The 19,293-nt window shown below is 54.6% G+C and overlaps 6 protein-coding genes across 6 annotated transcripts; 2 read left to right on the forward strand and 4 right to left on the reverse strand.

Moving 5' to 3' along the window:
* Nucleotides 1-27: 27 nt before the first annotated feature.
* GCG54_00002195 (Short-chain dehydrogenase cctT) lies at nt 28-1,047 on the reverse strand (the record flags this gene model as incomplete). Its single annotated transcript, XM_045402291.1, has 2 exons — nt 28-656; nt 711-1,047. The coding sequence occupies 2 exons, from the start codon at nt 1,045-1,047 to the stop codon at nt 28-30; spliced, it is 966 nt and encodes a 321-aa protein (XP_045258653.1).
* A 924-nt stretch (nt 1,048-1,971) lies between these two features.
* GCG54_00002196 (Protein TOXD) lies at nt 1,972-3,027 on the forward strand (the record flags this gene model as incomplete). The annotated part of the gene is made up of 1 exon (XM_045402292.1): nt 1,972-3,027. The coding sequence occupies one exon, from the start codon at nt 1,972-1,974 to the stop codon at nt 3,025-3,027; it is 1,056 nt and encodes a 351-aa protein (XP_045258654.1).
* Nucleotides 3,028-3,403: 376 nt separating this feature from the next.
* GCG54_00002197 (uncharacterized protein) lies at nt 3,404-4,613 on the reverse strand (the record flags this gene model as incomplete). The annotated part of the gene is made up of 3 exons (XM_045402293.1): nt 3,404-3,629; nt 3,680-3,759; nt 3,810-4,613. The coding sequence occupies 3 exons, from the start codon at nt 4,611-4,613 to the stop codon at nt 3,404-3,406; spliced, it is 1,110 nt and encodes a 369-aa protein (XP_045258655.1).
* A 1,909-nt stretch (nt 4,614-6,522) lies between these two features.
* Nucleotides 6,523-8,306, forward strand: GCG54_00002198 ([Pyruvate dehydrogenase (acetyl-transferring)] kinase; the record flags this gene model as incomplete). The annotated part of the gene is made up of 5 exons (XM_045402294.1): nt 6,523-6,637; nt 6,795-6,943; nt 7,014-7,999; nt 8,060-8,072; nt 8,124-8,306. The coding sequence occupies 5 exons, from the start codon at nt 6,523-6,525 to the stop codon at nt 8,304-8,306; spliced, it is 1,446 nt and encodes a 481-aa protein (XP_045258656.1).
* A 689-nt stretch (nt 8,307-8,995) lies between these two features.
* On the reverse strand, nt 8,996-10,378 carry GCG54_00002199 (uncharacterized protein; the record flags this gene model as incomplete). The annotated part of the gene is made up of 5 exons (XM_045402295.1): nt 8,996-9,136; nt 9,193-9,705; nt 9,756-9,917; nt 9,976-10,210; nt 10,287-10,378. The coding sequence occupies 5 exons, from the start codon at nt 10,376-10,378 to the stop codon at nt 8,996-8,998; spliced, it is 1,143 nt and encodes a 380-aa protein (XP_045258657.1).
* Nucleotides 10,379-15,540: 5,162 nt separating this feature from the next.
* On the reverse strand, nt 15,541-18,033 carry GCG54_00002200 (Amidophosphoribosyltransferase; the record flags this gene model as incomplete). Its single annotated transcript, XM_045402296.1, has 10 exons — nt 15,541-15,574; nt 15,632-16,048; nt 16,108-16,199; nt 16,257-16,343; nt 16,508-16,769; nt 16,877-17,320; nt 17,376-17,433; nt 17,537-17,607; nt 17,665-17,854; nt 17,925-18,033. 10 exons carry the CDS (start codon nt 18,031-18,033, stop codon nt 15,541-15,543), a joined length of 1,764 nt encoding a protein of 587 aa, XP_045258658.1.
* Between the last annotated feature and the right edge of the window lie 1,260 nt (nt 18,034-19,293).

Below are 19,293 nucleotides of genomic sequence, written 5' to 3' on the forward strand. Positions count from 1 at the left end.
CGCCTGCGACAACTCCAATGCGTCTATCTAGGCAGTCTTCAACTTGTCCTGCCCCCTCTGGAATATCTTCTTCCTGATCGTCTGGTCACTTAGCCCAGAGGCGCCATTCATGGTACTGTCAAACACCGTCCTCGGCCCAAACGCATTCAGCAACCAGACGATGAAGGCATTGGTGCCCTTCCAGACATAGGGGCTCTTGGCGCTCAAGACCTCCGGCACGACCTGGCGCGCAAACTCTTCGGGCTTCATCGTGGTCTTCTCGTGCGTGGCGCTCCTCTCCCTGATCTTGGCCTCCGTGTCGGCGTACACGCTGTCCGGCGCAAACTTGACATTGTCCGCCTGGATGATGGCCGTCGAGACCTCGCCCATGTACACCGTCAACACCTTGAGGCCCAGGGGGCTGACCTCGAGGCGGAGGGTGTCTGAGTACGACGCCACGGCAGCTTTGCTGGCGTTGTAGCCGGACGTGAAGGGCCCCGGGAGGCGTGCCAGGACGGAGGCGACGTTGACGATTGTGGGAGGTGTGCTGGAGTTGGGCACTGCGGCCAGGAGGAGGGGCGTGAAGGCCGTCACCATGTCGAACAGGCCGAAGACGTTGGCGTCGAACATTTTCCGGACGCGATCGGAGTCTGCTTCGATTGCGGGTGACTCATACACTGATAGATATTCTTTAGCATAGTGTCAAAGGGGGGCAGGATGACGAGACGTACGAGCACCGGCGTTGTTGTAGAGGATATCCAGCGTTCCCCCGGTTAGATTTGAGATCTCAGCCTTGATGTTGTTGATGCTGTCTTGGCTCGTCACGTCGAGCGTGAAAGTCTCAATGTTCTTCTGGTTTTGCAGGTTCTTCATGGACTTGAGTGAACGGGCGGTTGCGAAGACTCGAAGGCCCGCGGCGGCGAATGCGAGCGCCAGAGCATTGCCGGCACCTCCTTCGGTGCAGCTATCAGAGTTACCAGTGTCAGTATCGCTGTTCTCAATGGAAGTGACCTTCAAGTGTTTTTCATACCCAGAGATGAGGATGGTTCTTTGCTTTGAGCTTGCCATGTCCAGATTCTTCAATGTTAATGCTCAAAATTGAGTCTGAAGGTGTGAGATGTCAACTCTGCTTCTGCTGTGTGGTTATGTCTGCTGTCAGTGACGACAACAGCTTCCGCTTAAGTATTGGTGAGAACATGATGATTTGGAATGATTGATATTGTCAGTTTTGCATCAATGCCTTTTCTTTTCAAAATTGTGAACATCACCATCACCGCATGGAGCGTGCCGTGGCATTCAAATCGTATTACTGATCCCCGTAGTCATATACGCGTATTCGTCAGGAAGCTATGCGTCACTTGATTTGTAAGAACCTAATTAAGACGCCAAAAGCAACGGCCGTTGACGAATTTAAGCTTCATTTCGACCCGGCCGAGGTGATTCGAATGTCCAGGGATGTTTAATAATCGTCTCAACTGTGGTGGGGCCGTTCAACAGGATGCACCGACCGCCGACGGGGTGGGTCTTGGGCTGCCGGATCGGTCTAGCTGCCGTCCAGCACCCGGGCTGCGGCATAGAAATGGCCCGTCTTTTGTCCTATCGATACCATCACATATTCCTTATCCTTGTCTTCGGCTTGTCTGTTGTAGATATCTCCGGTGTTTGTGTCGTTGTGGCTGTCAGTATTGTCTTTGTCATCGTCGTCCACATCGTTCCATTCATCATGAATTGTCTATACCTTGTCAGTACTGTCCACCTAAACATCACGACATCTGGTGATGAACTCTGATCCAATCGGACGAAGGCTATACTAAGTTCAACGCATTGGTAGCATGGTCTATCCGACGGTGCAACGAAACCCAGGGAAGGGAAGGTTGTGTAAGTGACGAGCAATGATATAAGTCAAGCCTCGACGACTCCCTTGAGCTCTCTCCTCTGCACCAACAAGATCATCACACATTTCATTCAAAGATTCAACACTGTCTGCCCAAAATGTCTGGAAACCACTCCATCGTCATCCAAGGCCCGGGAAAAGCCGAAATCGTCGAGGCCCCCATCCCCAAGCTCAGAGAGGACTACCTGATCGTCAAAGTCGCAGCCGTCGCCCTGAACCCCACTGACGTACTGCACATTGACACTTTCGCATCCGTGGGCGCACGCGTCGGCTGCGACTACGCCGGCACCGTCGACGAGGTCGGCCCCAAGGCCAGCAAGGCTTTCAAAAAGGGTGACCGCGTCGCCGGGTTCGCCCACGGCTCCAACGCCCTCCACCACGAGGACGGCACGTTTGCAGAGTACATCACCGTCAAGGCGGACCTGCAGCTGCGCATCCCGGACAGTGTCAGCTTCGAGGAGGCCGCGACCTTCGGCCTCGGCGTGGTCACGGCGGGCCAGGCCCTCTTCCAGAGCCTCGACGTGCCTTACCTCGACAGCCCCGCCACGGAGAAGCTGCCGGTCCTCATCTATGGCGGCAGCACGGCGACGGGATCGCTGGCTATCCAGTACGCCAAGCTCGCCGGCCTGTTCGTCATCACGACTGCTTCGGCTCACAACTTTGACTACCTCAAGAAGCTGGGCGCCGACGTCGTCCTGGATTACCATTCCGACACCGTCGTCGAGGACATCAAAAAGCACGCCGGCGCCGGACAGCTGAAGAACGTGCTCGACTGCATCTCCACAGAGGCAACTGCCAAGATCTGCGTCAACGCTTTTGGCGAGGCAGGCGGCGTCTACTCCGCCCTTCGGTTCGTGCCGGAGGAGCTCGTGTCGGCGATCAACGACAAGGTGACACTGAAGCTGAAGCTGGCGTATTCTGCCATCGGGGAGGCGTTCCAGTTCGGACCGCTTTCATTGCCCGCGGATCCGGCGGATTTGGATTTCGCAAAGAAGTTTGTGGCGGATACGGAGAAACTGCTCGCGGAGGGAAAGATTGTGCCCCACAAACCGACTGTGGATGAGGGTGGGAGTGGTCTCGGCGGCGTACTCAAGGGTCTCGATCTCGTCAGGGAGGGCAAAGTCAGCGGCACGAAGTTGGTGTATCATGTCTAGGTGGCCTGGCTGGTTAGTTCCCGCGGCCAGAAACAACACTGCTTATCATGTCACAAGCACCAAGTTCTCTAAACGTATTGAGGATGAAATTGACTCGGAAAGCCGGAGCCAACGAACAATAACTGGATTCGTGACTTTTGAGTATCCATAATTTTGTCTGTCGTAAAGACGTAAAAGACCCTAAAGAAATGCGAAAATTTCTTGCTTGCTCGCTCGCTTGCTTGCTGGACAGGGTATCCGTTGTTCCCCAAACACCATGCTCTATGCTCAGTCCGTAACCGTACTCGATGCTTTTATGGCTTCATCACTCATTCATGTCTTTAATTCGTCACGCTTGAAAGAAAGCAGAAGGGTAAAAACAAGTCTGGGAAGGGGGTCATCGCGGGGGTCGTATCGGTGTGCCGAGAGGTGTGCTGTAAGCCGAGCGATCATAGCTCTTGTTCTTGGCGCGTTTTCGTTTGAGAGCAGTCCAGTCGGCCTTCCAGTTCAGAATACTCTGGTTGAGGTCGGGATCGACATCCAAGGGTAGCTGTACTTCAATGGCCTTGAGACCCAGACGAAGGTAAGTGAGCTCCGAGTCGTTTTCTTGAAGCTCTTCTTCCCTGTGATGAGTCAGTAACGGTGCTGGGTTGCCGAGCGCTGAGGCACATACAAATTCCGGACTCTTGACTGAAGAAAAATGATGCGTTGTGCTGCGCGTTCAGCGCGGGTGACAAGTAGCTGGTGGATGTGCTGGACAATTGTCAGTTACCGTCTCATGAGTCATTCACTCTAATTCTCACCTCCGATTCCTCTTGTCGGGCCTTAAGGTTCGTCATGAGGGTTTCCAATTCGATGTTGAGCTTGGCCGCCTCAGACGCGATGCGGAAAGCGTCGACAGCGGGTTTCTTCTCAATCGTAGGTTCAGGGGAAGGGGTGTCTCGTCTGAATGAGCTCCGCCATGAGGGTGAAATATCCGATAGTCCAGAGCGAAACCAGGAGGGCGATGGCGAGGTCCACAAAGACTCATGCTCTTGCTCAATCTGCTCAACCGCGGGCCACGTCTTAGGCTTGCCTTGGGGTGTCTCTTGAGCCACATGAACCTCGCCAGTCATGACACCTTCGATCTCATCAAGCTTGCCATGCATGGCGCTAACGCTGGTGTCCGGCACTTCCTCGCCAGCCAGCAGCTTTTCCGCTAATTCGTTGAGTCGCTGGACTAGACCAAGAGTGTCCCTGGTGGTCTGGGTGCCATTTTCGTCTGAATGAACGGATGCCGTGAGGTCGTCTTCAGTCCAGGATCGGGCCAAGGGGCTCTTAGCAACTGGCGTCGAGAATTGCTGGCTGGTGGTGGAAAACTGTTTGCGCGGCGGTGACAGCGGTGAGAAGCCGCGGAAACTCAGAGTTGAGGGTAGAGAGGGCGATGAGGCTTGCGGTGAGGAGGGTTTAGGCGTGGCAACGTGCGGCGTCGAAGGAGGCGGTAGTTTGACGGCACGGTCATGGCTTCTCAGACGCCTCAGACCTTTGCATGGACTGTTGTCGTCCTCATTGTCGTTCAAGTCGATAAAACGTAGGCCCAGCCCCGAATCCGACCTGACGTCCGGCATAGCTGTGCATTGAAGTGTTTTGGGAGTGCTTTGGGCGGCGACGGGCCAACCAAAAAACCGGGTCTTTAGCCTCCTCCCAAGTCCTCTTTTGGAGGGAGGATGATCAAAGGAGTAGGTTGACGCGATTAGAGGGAAGCAATGCGACTATGAGTCCCGAGTCGGGTCAGGGCTGCATGCGCAACGGGTGACAAAGCGGGAGAGCTGCGCTACCAATCGCCCAGAGTCAGGTATCAATCCGTAGGTAGGTAGTCACTTAGTGTAGTATTTCCGAATGGGTTCCGAGAGGCCGAATTGTGTGCGCGGGCGCTTGGCTGTGAATGGGAATCTGAATTTTGGGGTTGGTAGCTGCAGGTTAGCTGCGGTAAGGTGTGATGAGGTGTGTCGGTCAGGAAGCCAACCAATGCATTCGAGTGAGAGTATGGCTCCTTTGTCTCTGGCGCGTTGGACGCGATGAGAGGCGTCCAGTTCGTGTCGGGGGCTGGTGAAGGCTGGAGTCGGCAAGCGAAGGGCTGTGACTGGCTGGGCAAGCTTGAAGAATTGTGGCGCCTTGCATGTGACCGCAGGGGGGACGTGGACACTGAGCTGGCAGGAGCTGCCCACATTCTCAGTACCTTAGCCAAGGGCAGGTCTTGGAGACTAGGAGGCGCTGGAGGGGACATCGAGGGAAGGGGAGACCACACACACTGGCACTGGGCGAGGCAGGAGGAGGGACGTGGACCGGGATTCTGCGGCGGGCGGGGGCGGTCTGAGCGGCATTGAGGCTGCCGCTGCATCGAGCTCGCAGTGGTGTTGCGTTGCGTTGCATTGTGTGATGTGGGGGAAGGGAAGGGATGGACAGTCAGCCATCCCGCCCACGGGCAGCCTTTTTTTGTTCGGCTACCAGGAAGCACACGGGGAAAGCTGCTGCTGCTTGCTGCTGGACCAGAACCCCTCCACCGCGGTCGTCGGTTCAGTGGACGGGTCGCGTGCGACCGAAATTGCTAGTGCGGTACATTGGCGGTCAACTTCCCTTCTGCCGGTCACATGTGTCAAGCTTACTTGCACTTCGAGGCTTTGAGGTGACCATCACTTTGAGGCGCCTTTTTCCACACCACCTCAGTCAGTTGCTCAGTGTATCTCCCATGCTAGAGTGTCTACCTACCAGGCTGGCTGACACTGACTCCAAGGTTCCAAACCCGCAGACGGCTGAAGCTGAGGCTCTTGGCAGTTCCGGGTGTTACCAAAGTACACTCGACAAGCAACTGCTCAACAACCCTGACTGTGAAACCAGGAGTCAACATCGAGTAAATATAGACAAGAGGCTCTCTCTGCTCGGAGGCTTTGAAGATCAAAAAAACAAAACCTCGGGCTAAACACTGACGAGCGGACACCACCGGGGACTTGTTTCGAAGCGCACCTCTCCAAGTCGGCTAACCCACACATGTATCGCGCTACCATCGAACGACCTCCGCAGGGGCCTATGACGCCGAGTCGGGGAAAGTAGCAGCGTACCTTTGCCGGCTCAGTCTCCTCAGTGGAGAGAAAGTTCCTGGCCCGGCCGCGGCCTTGCTCAGGCTGTTCCCGGCACTGCACTCCAAAGCTCTCTCGCAACATCCCGCCGCTGCTCCGTCTCCATCTCCATTGCCAGAAATAACCTACTCGAAACACCTTTTCGAGTAGCGCTGCTCGCACGCGACCTCTGTCACTATCCCCAATTGACAATGCAGCACTAGAAGTCCTCGTCCATTTTCACTTCTTGGAGAACAATCCCTCGACATCGACCCTCTCTGCCTTGCCTGCCAGGTTCCATGTTGCCCTGCGTCATATCAAAGCCTCGGTAAAGGCCCTGACCAGCTCGCTCCCGCGGGGTCGCCTCAACTCGAACCTCCGGAATACCAGTCAATCACCGGTTACCCAATAGTCGCCCAACATGTCGTGGAAGAAGACGGACAAGTTGATGGACACCATCAGGCATTACGCCAGTTTCCCGGCGACTGGCGTGAGCTTGAGGCAGATGGTCCAGTTTGGTGAGAGGCCATCCGTTGGTACGTCTATCCCTCCCCTCCCAGTCGCTCGACCAGCCTCATGCCTCTCCTTCTGCGGCTTCCGCATGCGCCGCCTGCTTTCACTCGCGATGCGCCAAGCCTATCAGCCTCGTCTAGAGCCGTTTGACCTTCTCGCTGACCACTTGCCTCTCTCCAGGAACTCTGTTCCGTGCATCGCAGTTCCTCGCCGAGGAACTACCGATTCGCCTCGCCCACCGCGTTCAAGAACTCGACGAGCTTCCCGATGGTCTCAACGATATGCCTTCTGTAAGGCGTGTGCAAGATTGGTACGCACAGTCGTTCGAGGTATGTCGAGGCTCTGCTTGCATGACGCATGACGGAACATGACTCACTGACGTCCGGTCGTTTGCATTAGGAACTCACACAACTGCCACGACCCGATTTGGATAGAAGCACAAAGGAAAGACTGTTGAGGCCGAGTAAGACTTATGGCAAGGCTCTACTTTCCGAGGCGACGAGAAATCCGAGTATCGAAGAGGGGCAATATGCATCTCTGCCGCAAACCAACAATGGCAATGGCTTCAACAAACAGAAGGCCGTCGCCGCACGGAGATACTTCGCCATGGTAGACGACACCGGAGACTGGCCCGCCGAGCTTCGGCTGTACAACGAAAGATTCGCAAAGGCCCTCCACGGGATCAAGAGGAGACACGATGGCGTTGTGACGACCATGGCGCAGGGTATTCTGGAGTATAAGCGCAAGAGACAGCGCATGCAGATTGACAACAACATTCAGTCGTTCCTCGATCGCTTCTACATGTCGCGCATAGGCATCCGTATGCTCATCGGTCAGCACATTGCCCTGACTGACCAGAGCCACCACCGCGACCCCACTTACGTCGGCATTATCTGCACAAAGACAAATGTTCAGGACCTGGCCCAAGAAGCCATCGAAAACGCGCGCTTCGTTTGCGAGGACCACTACGGCCTTTTCGAAGCCCCCAAGATCCAGCTTGTGTGCAACCCGAACATCAACTTCATGTATGTGCCAGGGCACTTGTCGCACATGCTTTTCGAGACCCTAAAGAACTCTCTCCGCGCCGTCGTCGAGACGCACGGCCAGGACAAGCAGGAGTTCCCCGTGACAAAGGTTATTGTCGCGGAAGGAAAAGAGGACATTACCATCAAGATCTCGGACGAGGGCGGCGGCATCCCCAGAAGCGCCATTCCCCTGGTCTGGACCTACATGTACACCACCGTGGATAGGACACCGAACCTGGACCCGGACTTCGATAAGAGCGATTTCAAGGCACCGATGGCTGGCTTTGGGTACGGACTGCCCATCTCGCGTCTGTATGCGCGGTACTTTGGCGGCGACCTGAAGCTTATTAGCATGGAGGGGTGAGTTGCTTGCGACATGATTCAGTCATCTATGACGGACTGACTAACGCTCTGCACCAGATACGGCACTGATGTGTACCTCCATCTCAACCGCCTGTCCAGCTCATCAGAACCCCTGCAATAGGGACCAGCAGTCATGAGGGATAGGAACGCTCGAGGATTGACGCTGGGGCTGAGGTATAGTTTGCACAAGAGGCTCAAGGATCGCGAGATCACGGAACGTCGGCAAGTTGGCGACGCCCAAGAGATGATGAACCGGGGCGGCGACGCCAACCCAGGGTTTTACAAGCGTGACAGCGACCTGTAAGAACTTCTGGGCAATATGATTTAGTGGCTGCTTCCTGCCTGGTCACCATGGTTGTGCACCCAACTCACTCTCAAATCTGCCTCCTCGCGGGTAGAAAAGGGCTGGGTTGGCATGCAATCACTGACGCCGGGGTCGGGACGGCCGAAGCAATGTAAACCAACAGCGTGCTTGGTTTGGAATTCCCTGCTTGCGAGTGCTCGTAGCAATGCTGCGAGATGTATGGCACACACACACAATACTTTACTTTTTGGATATGAGGATTGGGAGGGCATTTTAAAAGAACAAACCCCGGCTGGGAATGGTCTTCGGGGTAAATAGGGACAGGCCGCATTCATACCACCGAGACCGGATGGCGGTGGCATCTTCGTGTCTTTCTTATACCGCCTCTTCTGTCGTTGAACTTGTTGGAATATATGATTGCGTGCATTCATTAGAGACGAATTTGTCCATCTGCAATTCCTGTGCATTATGCTACCTAACTATGGTGATAGCTTCAGGGCTGGACCTGTTGGCCCGCCGGTCTCCTGTATAGGCCGAACCCCTTCCAAAAAAGCAAAATAACCTTCCCCCGGAACCCCGTCAGGCCTCTCGAATGGTTCGTCGAGATGCTGTCCTCACTCCAAACTAGAAGACAAGAGAAAGAGAAAAGGAAGAAGAGAAAACGCAGCGGAACCGAGGATAAGCACGACCTAGTCAGATGTCTCGTCCTCGTCGTCTTCATCCTGGTAAGGCCCTTGGATGATGCGCTGCTGCTGCTGCTGCTGCGGCAGAGTCCTCTGCATATCTTGATGCTCCTTGCTGGACAGCTGCTTACGGTCTCCCTGTCTGTCCTGCGAAAAACGTTAGTGACCACCGAGCGTATGTCGAAATGGGTATTGGTACTTACTGGAGCCGAACCGAAGCCACTCCTCTTGGGCTGGCCTCCCATGGTCTGGGGACGGCTTTGCCCGCGGAAGACGTTGTTGGCTTGGGCATTGTTCCGCGGGGCAACTTGGCGTGTTGTCTGGGCGTTTGCCGCCGCTCCCATGACCGAAGAGCCACCAGACCGAATGGTAGGGGTCTTATTCACGGCATGTTGACGACCTGCCGAATCCCAGGCATTGAATGTGACAGCGGCAGACTGGGGCTGGAGCTGGGGCTGGGGCTTCTGCTTCTGCTGAGCCTCTTGGGCATTCTTGAACCAGAGGGCGGCCATGCCGTTGTCCAGCTCTTCCAGGCGAGATCGATTGGTATCGGCCGAAACCACAGACTCGGCGCCACGAACCGAAGAGGTGACACTTGCCGTGTCGGTGCCGCGAGCAACGGGACGGTAGTCCGGGGTGACTGAGGAGCTGGCCGCGCTGATGGGGTAGCCATTGAGGGCAGTGACACCATCAGTGCCAGTGATAGGGGCAAGAGGCTAACACATATGGTTAGCGGAATGATATGAAACTGACTCGGAAATCTCACCTGATCATCGTGATGGAAGTTGAATATCTCGGACGGCTCAGTTGGCAGACGACCCTCGAAGTCATCCAGTTTTTCGGCGGGGTCCAGCGTTTGCTCAGGAGCTGCCCAGGGGGCATACCCTGGCTCCTGGGTGTTCGTCCAGTGCTGGCAATGCTTGCAGATCTTAAAAGAAAGTCAGAATGGCTCTATGGAAAGCAAGGAATTTCCAGGAACAACTGACATTAATTCCGTTGGTACGGTTGTTCTTGGAGAAGTCGTCCAGAATACGAATTTTGTTGCACGGCCCCTCACACTGAATCTCCTTGACAGGTTCGCCAGAGTGCTGCCGGCAGATCATCCCCGTGTTGGCGGCATTGATGTTCGCGCCACGAGAGAGTCTGTCCGTGACAAGCTTCTGCTGACGTTTGGAGAAGGCACCCCAAGGGCGCCACTCGCCACCGAGGTCGCAACGGAAGCTGTTAACCTGGTGTCAGCCTGTAAATAATTGACGCGCTGCTGTGTCGAGACGAGGCACGCGGGGTGAATTCCTACCTTTCGGGCATTTTCTTTGCACTGTTACCAGGCCTGGACTGACCAGGTTGGCGAACACGGCGGAGCTCCTCAGGCAAAGTGTAGGAAGACATGGCTGAGGTAGAGATGCAGGGTGGCAATGAAGAAGGTATTGTTGCGCAGATGTGAAGTGTTGGCGCGATGTCTGTGTGGATGTGGTGATGGGAAAAGAAAAGGGAATCGGCTGGGTGAGTGCGGCGAATTTAAAGCTGTGGCCAAAGGACCGTAACCGAGGGAAGGAAGCTCGAAAAGATTTGGTGGGGGAAGGAGACAGAGAAAGGAAGGAAGAATCGAGCGTGGTAGGCCTGCCGATGGCGGGGTGTGAAGAGGGGGAAGGACCAGTTCAGGCTCGAGAAACAGAGAGCCAGAAGAAAAGAAGGCAGGAGCGCGTTGCTTGGCGAGGGACTCGGTTCTGCAAGGAAGCTGGTTAGATGAGTTGGTTGCTCGAGTCTGAGAGGGAAGTTGTGGAAGAGGTCGAGGAGTGCTGGCGGTATCCGGCCTTTGTACCTGGGCAGTGAAGAGGTAAGCAGATATGTGTTGTTTGTGGGCAGGTAGGTCAAGGCTATGTCCAAGGTAGGACTGGATGTTGAAAGGAAAGAGTAGTGTCCTGTGTGGTGGGTTGAGGGGAGAAAGTCTGAGTTAGAAGCAAGTGTGGGAGAAAGATGAGGATTAAATAGACCGTGGAGGCAGCAGCCCACGAGCAAGACCGCCTGGATCAAAAGAGGCAGGTGCCTTCCTACTCTCTTTCCAGAAAATCGAGAAGGTTTCACTTTAGTTCCCCGAGCAGGTAGGAAGAAAGAAGTGCCTTATCACACTCAGTCAAGTGCCCTTTCTTCGAGCCTGAGACCGTTTGCACACTGATGAGCAACGAGACAACAGAGTCGGTGCTTTAACCGGGCTCAACTTCATTGGTGGTGAATGAGAATCAAGCAATCCATAGATATTACTATAGAACTGTCCCACGTTCAAATAAGAATGTCGTGATATTGAAAGCCTCAAAGTTACTGGTCACATGTCTTGCAGCCTTCACCCATGCTATATGCAGCGAAAGTCTGTTCCAATACCCAGCAGTCATTTGAAGAGCCAGTAAGACCAGCATATACCAGCAGCTTACACTAGTGGTATTTGCTGCTGATAGTAAGGGTAGAGGGCCCTGTCCAAGAACACCACTTCTGAAGTAATATAATGTTTATAGCGCCGTGTTTTCTCAACTGCTGACGTCGTTCTGATACTTATGTGTAGCTTTATATAACTCTCAGTTCAATTATTCTATATAACTGCCTACTGTATATATGTATGGTAGTATGATTATATTTCGAATGCTAAGGCTGAGAGAGTTGATAAAGGTACTAGGTATGGATAGGGATAACGGCGGAAATGATAACGGTGGCAGGAACGACAATAACAAGAAAGATAGCGACAATAATAGAGACGACAGAGACGACGACAGAGACGACGACAGAGACGACGACAGAGACGACGACAGAGACGACGACAGAGACGACGACAGAGACGACGACAGAGACGACAGGAACAACAATAGAGACAACTTTAGAGATAACGACGAATACAAAGCTACAAAACATGGTTTCTGTAGCACAATCAAAACAGAGATTTTCGTTTTCCTGGCCGTCTGACACCATCTCGCTGCGGCTGTCTTGATCTCGAGTGCTCTAGCATTGATACCAATTGCCCAAGTGTCAACCTTCCAAGCTCCCACCGAGCATATCAAAATCTCAAGCATGATGAAGAACGAGCCGTGAGCCTGTGAGCCGCTCCCGTCTCAGTCGTCTAGCTCTGGACCAACCTGGCCCATCTCCGAAGACAGCAGTGTAGTTGATGCCCACTTGAGCCTCATGCACAGGCGGATCCCACAACCAACGGGCTGGAATGCTCAGGCCTGCCTGCATATCTACCCCCGAATAACCCAATCCTTATGCAACACTGCAAATTTAGCGTGATTACCCGTTGTCCAGTCGACGGTGGGTGCAGTCAATATTTCATAAAGAAATCCCACTGCGTCCCGGGGGGTGGTTCACCACATGGGTCTGCTCACCGGAGAGGATCTTCAGAAACAGCAGAGAAGAAACCCCACACGCTAGAACTCACCGGGGACAGTGAGCTGCACCACCGATTTCCCTTTTTTCCCAACAAAGTGCCATCTCACGGGCGAAGGGCGATTCAGAAACGAGATCAGCTCATCTCGTGTACACCGGCGCGCGAAACATGGCCCCCGAGAACTCTGAACAGCTGACAACACGTGCTAAAGGAACATTCCATCTCAGATGCTACCCTACGGCCGCCGCCGCCGCCGCTGCGGATACACGCGCCCAAAACACCAATTCCAGGCTGGGTTGGGAGGGTATCGCGGAAAACGGCTTGTGGTCCGCCGGAAAAAACCTACAAAGGGTCCCAGCAAGCCTCGCGGATCAGAAACATGAGGGAACATGTTCCCACTCGGGACCTCACGGCGGCTCCGGATCGGCGGTTCCAACTTCGTGGTAACTCACGACAACGAACCACACCCATCAGACACCTTCGGAGATGGCAGGCTGGCAGGCTGGCACGCGGCTGCGAAGATTCGCTCCCTCCCCCTGTCAAACACACCAGCATTCTTTCCCAACGTCTAGCGTCCAAGTGGGTGGGTGCAGCGCAGGAAAGCCGCAGCACGAACAGTGAGGGAAAATTTCCGTTGAAGTTCAGGGGTCCTGACATGTGCAATCCGCCACAGGATGGGAAAACGAGAAACGAGGGAATAGTCAGAACTCTGTTCTTTTCTGGCCGTGCAGTGCAGTGCAGACCCAGGCAAGGCAGGCAGGTGTGTAATATGCACAGATGCATGCGGCAACGGCAGCACGACATCGTGAATCTCCGCCGAGTCAGCAGCCTGATCAAGACCCATGCATCGTTGGCAAAAAAGAGACATCCACCTCTCTCACGAGATCACACACCCATATTCGTAGGTATCCAGCCATTCTCTTTCCAAACCCCGAAATTGCCCATTGCCATCGTCCGTCTTCGTGCCAAACCAAGATCGGCAGGCCGCCCAAGAGCTGCCCCTCCTCCTCCTCCTCCTCCTCAATAGTGTCTGTCAGTTCCGACCCGAAGGAACGGAGTGTCAGCCCGGGCTCGCCTCCGTCTCAAATACAGCCGTGCGGAATGCCTCGCATTAGAGTGACACATGTGAAGCAAGCAGCGGCGGATACAAGCTGTCAGACTCGAAGGAAAGGCGGGGGCCAGAAGAGAGACCCGAGGCCCGGAGCAAAAGACTTCACGGGAGCGGACTTTGAGACGGCAGGGGTTCGCATCGACCCCCGGCCGTGGAAGCACGGCCAAGAGCTTCCAGAAAAACTCGTTTACGCGTCGTCGCAGCCCATGCGCACCCTTCGAATTGGGGCCCTGGCTGTTTCCACGAGACGCAAAGAAGCCCGGCAGCACGCACGCACGTCCCCCCCTTACGGAAAAAAGGGGGTGGAAACAGAGCCGACCCAGAGTCCATCTCTCTCTAAGGTGCCTTCAGTAATCGAAAACGAGGGCCATAGCTCTGAGCACTCCCCCCTTGCAACGGTAATATTCGAAGGCGGCAGGGCATATTAAACCAGCCCCCAACATATTCAAACGGCATGGTTGTTTGTATCTCAGCGGAACAGGGTAGGGTGGTGAGGAGGGGCAAGATTTGGTGGTGTCAGTTCGCCGTGATGGTGCGGCCACAACCTCAGTTGATGGAAGGTGGTTAACCTCAGGAGGACCCTGGAGACACGGTCCAAAACGCGGCACCGAGTGCATCTGGGGAATTGGAAAACCACCCGCCTGAACTTTCGCAAATTCATGCGGTTGCCCGTCAGCATTTTGGGCGCTGATGCACGCGTCGCATGGGCAATTTGGCGGCATATCTTCCCATACTCGACGCGCGGGGAACAGGCGGGCAAACCCAAGGGACCTCTACCCAGAGGCTCCCTAGAGGCATAAAGCCGCTCCTGAGCTTTGCATAGCGCCGCCAGCCATGAACCCAGCACAGGACAGCGCCATGCCTATGCCGCCTCACCTGCTAGGTAGGCACCCCCCTTGCTCAAGCTCATGCCCCCTTGCCCGCCCAAGCAACCGTCGAAGAAGGCCAGCCGCCCTGGACGAGATCCTCCTCGACTGGGTGATTTATTGGTCTTGACCGGACGCAGAAGGGCCCGCGGACCAGGTCGAAGCAGCCGATGGGGGCGTCAAAATGGAGAGCTACCGCCGTTCCTGCTGTTTTCTTTCTTGTGCTGCTGCGCCAAGGCTGGAAGATGGGCACCAGAGATCCCCGACGCTGGTCATTTTGCAGGTCCCCTTGTCATGCACTCAACTTCACGAATCACCAGGGGTGGTGGGTGATAACTTTTTTGGCTTCACTCACTTCTCATCTCGCCGGTCCGTATTTCTGCACAGACGTTTCCCTGTCCCAAGAACCCCACCTTTGGCTGTCATTCCAAATGCGCTTGCACCGCGGATGTGCCGGTTGGCTGGCTGCTCTCTCCTTTCGAAGCCCGCGCCCCGGCTGAATGATTTTCTTTTTGGAGCAGGTTCCGCTTCATGGGCCGGCCTGGGATGAAGGCTGAAATATGAATCGCGGGACGAGAGAGCCGTGCGCCGCTACATCACGGCTTGCGACGCTGGGTTCAGCAGTGGGAACGAGAGGAGTCGACCGACGGCCTAAACGCTCCGATCTCGAGCGATCCTCGACGGCGACGGCGTTGGTCCGTTGGTCGATAGTGTTGGGCGCCAACGTGTTCCACCACCGTTCTGCACCGTTGTGCCCGTTGCGGCGCCGACTTGGCTGAGGAAGAGAGTGATGATCCTCCGGTGCTTCTCATGCTCGATGTGGGGTGCCCTATCCTACGGCCATACCTGGATCCTTGTTCTTCACATATGAATCAAACCGAATATTCCGTTGTTTTATGCAGGCCATCCTCCGCTGGCATGCCATTATCGGGACTCTGATGGTCGAAACAAACAAGTGGAGCAGTAAGCCAACGCGAGATGGTCAATTCTCGTCACTCTCTATGAGCTATGTGCAAGACGATCGTGTGCAGTTATTGTAGATGCCAGACCAAGCGGGAACAGTACTCCAAGCGACTCATTCCTCAGAGGCGATAATGCAAACGATGATTCCCTACCTTCCGCAACGCCTCGTCTATTTTTTGTTTTGTTGTATGACCATCTCTGTACTGTTCCAAGTGGTTATGCGTGAGCATCTTCCTGTCTAGTTTTCCTCTTCACCTGCGACGTTGTGGATTCTGTCATTCAATGTTAGAGATGCACCAAGGCGATAACGAGGCCAAGAAGAAACGTACCCAATGTCTGCGCTCCTTCCAGGAGACCGCGGCTCAGCGCGTGCACGGGAAGCCAGTCCATTGATGTTGGCCGCCTTCGCAGCAGGGGCATCCGCGGGGGCGTCGAGCGTGGGGCCGCTGCTGGCCACAAGCGGTCCCCGATGCTTCCGCTTCTTGTTGCCACTGCGGAGTTCGCTGAGATGCTCCAAGTAGCCCTCGGGGATGGGGGTGACGTAACAGCCGTTGAAGACACCGACTTCGAAGTTCTGCGTTGTGGGATCGCGGGGAGACAGCTCGGCGCAGGCAGCGATGAGGTCCTTGAGGTCCTGGTAGATGACCTTGTCAGCGCCAATGTGCGCTGCGATCTCGTCGGTAGTCTTTCCGTGGGCAATCAGGTCCTTCTTGCTCGCCAGGTCGATGCCGTAGAGATGCTCATGCCTGTCCAATCTGTTAGGGTGTTTTTCAACTGGTGATACCAACATTTGATCAAGCCTTACAAAATCTCTGGGCTTGAGCTGGAGAAAATGACCTTCTTGGCACCGGCTTCACGGGCCATGAGGACAATCTCCTGACTAGTGGTTCCTCGCACCTGTGGGAACCCAGCATATCAGCACTGCTTTGCGTGGAAGACGACCACTCAACATACAATACTGTCATCAACCAACAACACACACTTGTCCTTGAATTCCGATTCAATTGTGCTGAGTTTGCGGCGCACGCTCTTTTGACGGACCTACTGGATGTCAGCTCTGCTTCGAACCCCAGCTAAAAGTGATAGACGTACGCTTTGACCAGGCATAATGAAGGTTCTTATTGTCCCCTTGTCAGCCCATGCTTAATTGCTTTGTTCGTGAGTTCACATACCTGAAGACATATCTAATTCACTCTTGTCAGCACCAACTCTATTGCGAATTCAACATGGAAAGAAGGAATATACCTGTTCTTCACAAAACCGCTGGAGAAGGGCTTGTTAAGCCTTGTTGCCAGGGCTGCAGCTGCCGTGTTTGATGTTTCTGGGATGGGAATGACAACGTCAATTTCCTTCAAGGCCTCTTCACCAAGCGTTCTCTTGATCTTGTCTGCCAGCTTGATACCCTGGTTTTCTCTTGACTTGTGAACAGAGATGCCGTCGATCTCGCTGTCTGGGCGCGCAAAGTAGCTGGTACTGAGTCAGCTCCTTGGTTTCCTTCCACAGCCCGTAGGGTGGGGCAGCAGTGCCCTGGAGGCAAACAAGCCCCAAGGATAAGCAGAAATACAATGACTTACACATATTCAAAGACATCCGGCGTATATCCAGCAGGCTCCTGAATTTGCGTCAACACAGGGGTCGACCCCTTCTTGAAGAGGACGGCCTGGCCTGGCAGGACGTTTGTGATGTCCCGGAAGCCCAGCTGGCGGAGGGCGACAGACTCGGAGGCCAGCATGTAATCGTAAGCTCCCTCCAGAGTAGCAGAAGGCCGGCGGCCCCACACCAAAGGTCTGATGCCATCGGGATCTCTGAAACCGCAGATGCCGTAGCCGGCAATCATGACAACAGCAGCCCATGCACCGCGGCAGCGCTTGTAGGTGCGCTCGAGCGCACTGAACAGATCGATCTCGTTGATGCGGGCCTTTCCGGTCTCGTTGAGTTCGTTGGCGAAGATGGACAGCATGAGTTCGGAGTCGGAGCTGGTGTTGACGTGACGGTGCGCCGTCTTGTCGAGATATTCACTTTCGGGACATTAGTAAGGTATTCAGTATCGTCACTGTGTGTCCGACTACTCACCGAAGCTCAGCCGCGTTGATCAGGTTGCCATTGTGCGACAAGCAAATTCCATACCTTGCTGATGTCAGCAGATATCCCGAAGTATCCGGAGTGAGTTTGCAATGTGAAGAGGGGGGATAGTCGAGACTGGGAAATAGATTGATCGGGAGGGGGTGCTTTACGGAGCTGGAGGCGAGTGAGGTTAGCAGAGTCCGCAACTTCAGGTAGGTTTCCAATCTTACAATTGACGTAGCTGTAGGCACATGAAGTTAGAAATAGTTTGACCTCGTTCGTATTCGTGGGGACTCACAATGGCTGCGCTTCCGCTTTGCTCGAGCTTCCCGCCGTCGGGTATCTCAGATGAGAGATTCCCATCCAACCGTGGAGATCAACGACTCTCTTGCCGTCGTTGAACACTTTCGACGCCATTCCGTTGTCCTTGCACGAGTATATCCTTCCGCCTTCGGAACAGACGGCGATTCCTGCCGCATCCTGACCACCTATTGCGACCACTCATGTCAGTTTCGTGACCGTGGGGGAAGCCAGTCGGTTGAGGAGGAGGGAACCGACGGTGCTGTAGGTAGTAAAGGGACTCGTGGAGATCCTGAGCGGCGTCGCAAGAACCATCCTCGTCGTCCCGGTCATAATGACCCATGCAAATGCCACTGATTCCACACATTTTGTCGAGTTCGGGTGGCCGTGATAGCTTCGGCGGGGTATCCGATGGCGGGGTATTTTAGCAGCGGAACAGGGTCCACGCTGGGGGTTGCTCGCTCGAAAACGTGGGGGACGGCGATTCGGATGGTTGAATTCGAAAACGTTGAGGCCTGCGATTCGCTTCGACGGTCGGGAAGGAGCTCGCGAGGGCTTGTCTGGGAAGAAAAGCTCTTGCGAGGGAACGATACAGCTCCAAGAGGGAAAGGGAAAACAAGAGAGAAGACGTCGCGACGGTCGAAAATTCCTGCGCGGCACACGGACGAGCGCACATAAAATAAAGTGGGGCCGGTTATCGGCGCTCCCAAACGGTTGGCGATCGGAAACCTGAAGGGTCCCAGCTACCTTAACGTCCCGAACAAAGAGACGAAGCCACCTTATCGATTAGCCAGCCCGTCTTATCGGGCCCGGGTCGCTGGCTGGCGGCCGGTTACCTGCAGTTCTTGAAAGACCGATGCATTCCGGACTTGGACTGCGAGGGGCGCGCAGGAAAGGGCAGGTCCATGTGATGGTTGCCACGTGGTACAACGATGCTAGGCTGGAAAAGACTTGCATCTGAGGGTGCAGCCATTGATGGCTGCATGAGCAGGACGTTTGGAGTTATCGGCCATGCAAAGAAGATGTATCAGTGGCCGAAAGAGCAGAGGGGCCCTATTGATGCAGATATTGAAGATGAATGGCCCTGTGACATATGTTCGCTAAAGATAAGAGTGTCGGACCGAACCACCATCTTGCTCGGCTGGAGTGTGGGTGAAATGCTGTCATGACCTGCCACTTGTATGCAAGTCTCAGATCAACTGGTCGAGTCATCAGATCGCAGGAAAGAGGTCGCATCGAGGCAACTATCGAGGCAAGGGGCAGTAAAGCTGACGATGGCTTGAATATTTCAGTAAGGCTGGTGACACTAGAGACATCGCAAGGGCGATGCCACCACCCTCTCATCACCCTAGAACGGGAGAGGTAACGCGAGGCACCTACGGCAGCACCTATGCTAAAGCAGGGCCATCCAAGACTTGTTGGCTTTTCTGCATGGAGGTCTTCAAAACAAGCCTACATCCCATGTCATTTCATCAACCGGCTGTATCAAAGATCAACCAGCTGTATCAAAGAATTCATCATGAACAGACTAAGCAACCGTTTGAGCCAAAGAGCCCGGATTATTCCATAACAAGTGACACTCGGATATTGGGATAAATATTTGTGCACCGTAGACCTTATGCATCAA

This window comes from Colletotrichum gloeosporioides (genome assembly GCF_011800055.1).
Source record: "Colletotrichum gloeosporioides strain Lc1 chromosome Unknown consensus_84, whole genome shotgun sequence".
NCBI classification, from domain to species: Eukaryota; Fungi; Ascomycota; class Sordariomycetes; order Glomerellales; family Glomerellaceae; genus Colletotrichum; species Colletotrichum gloeosporioides.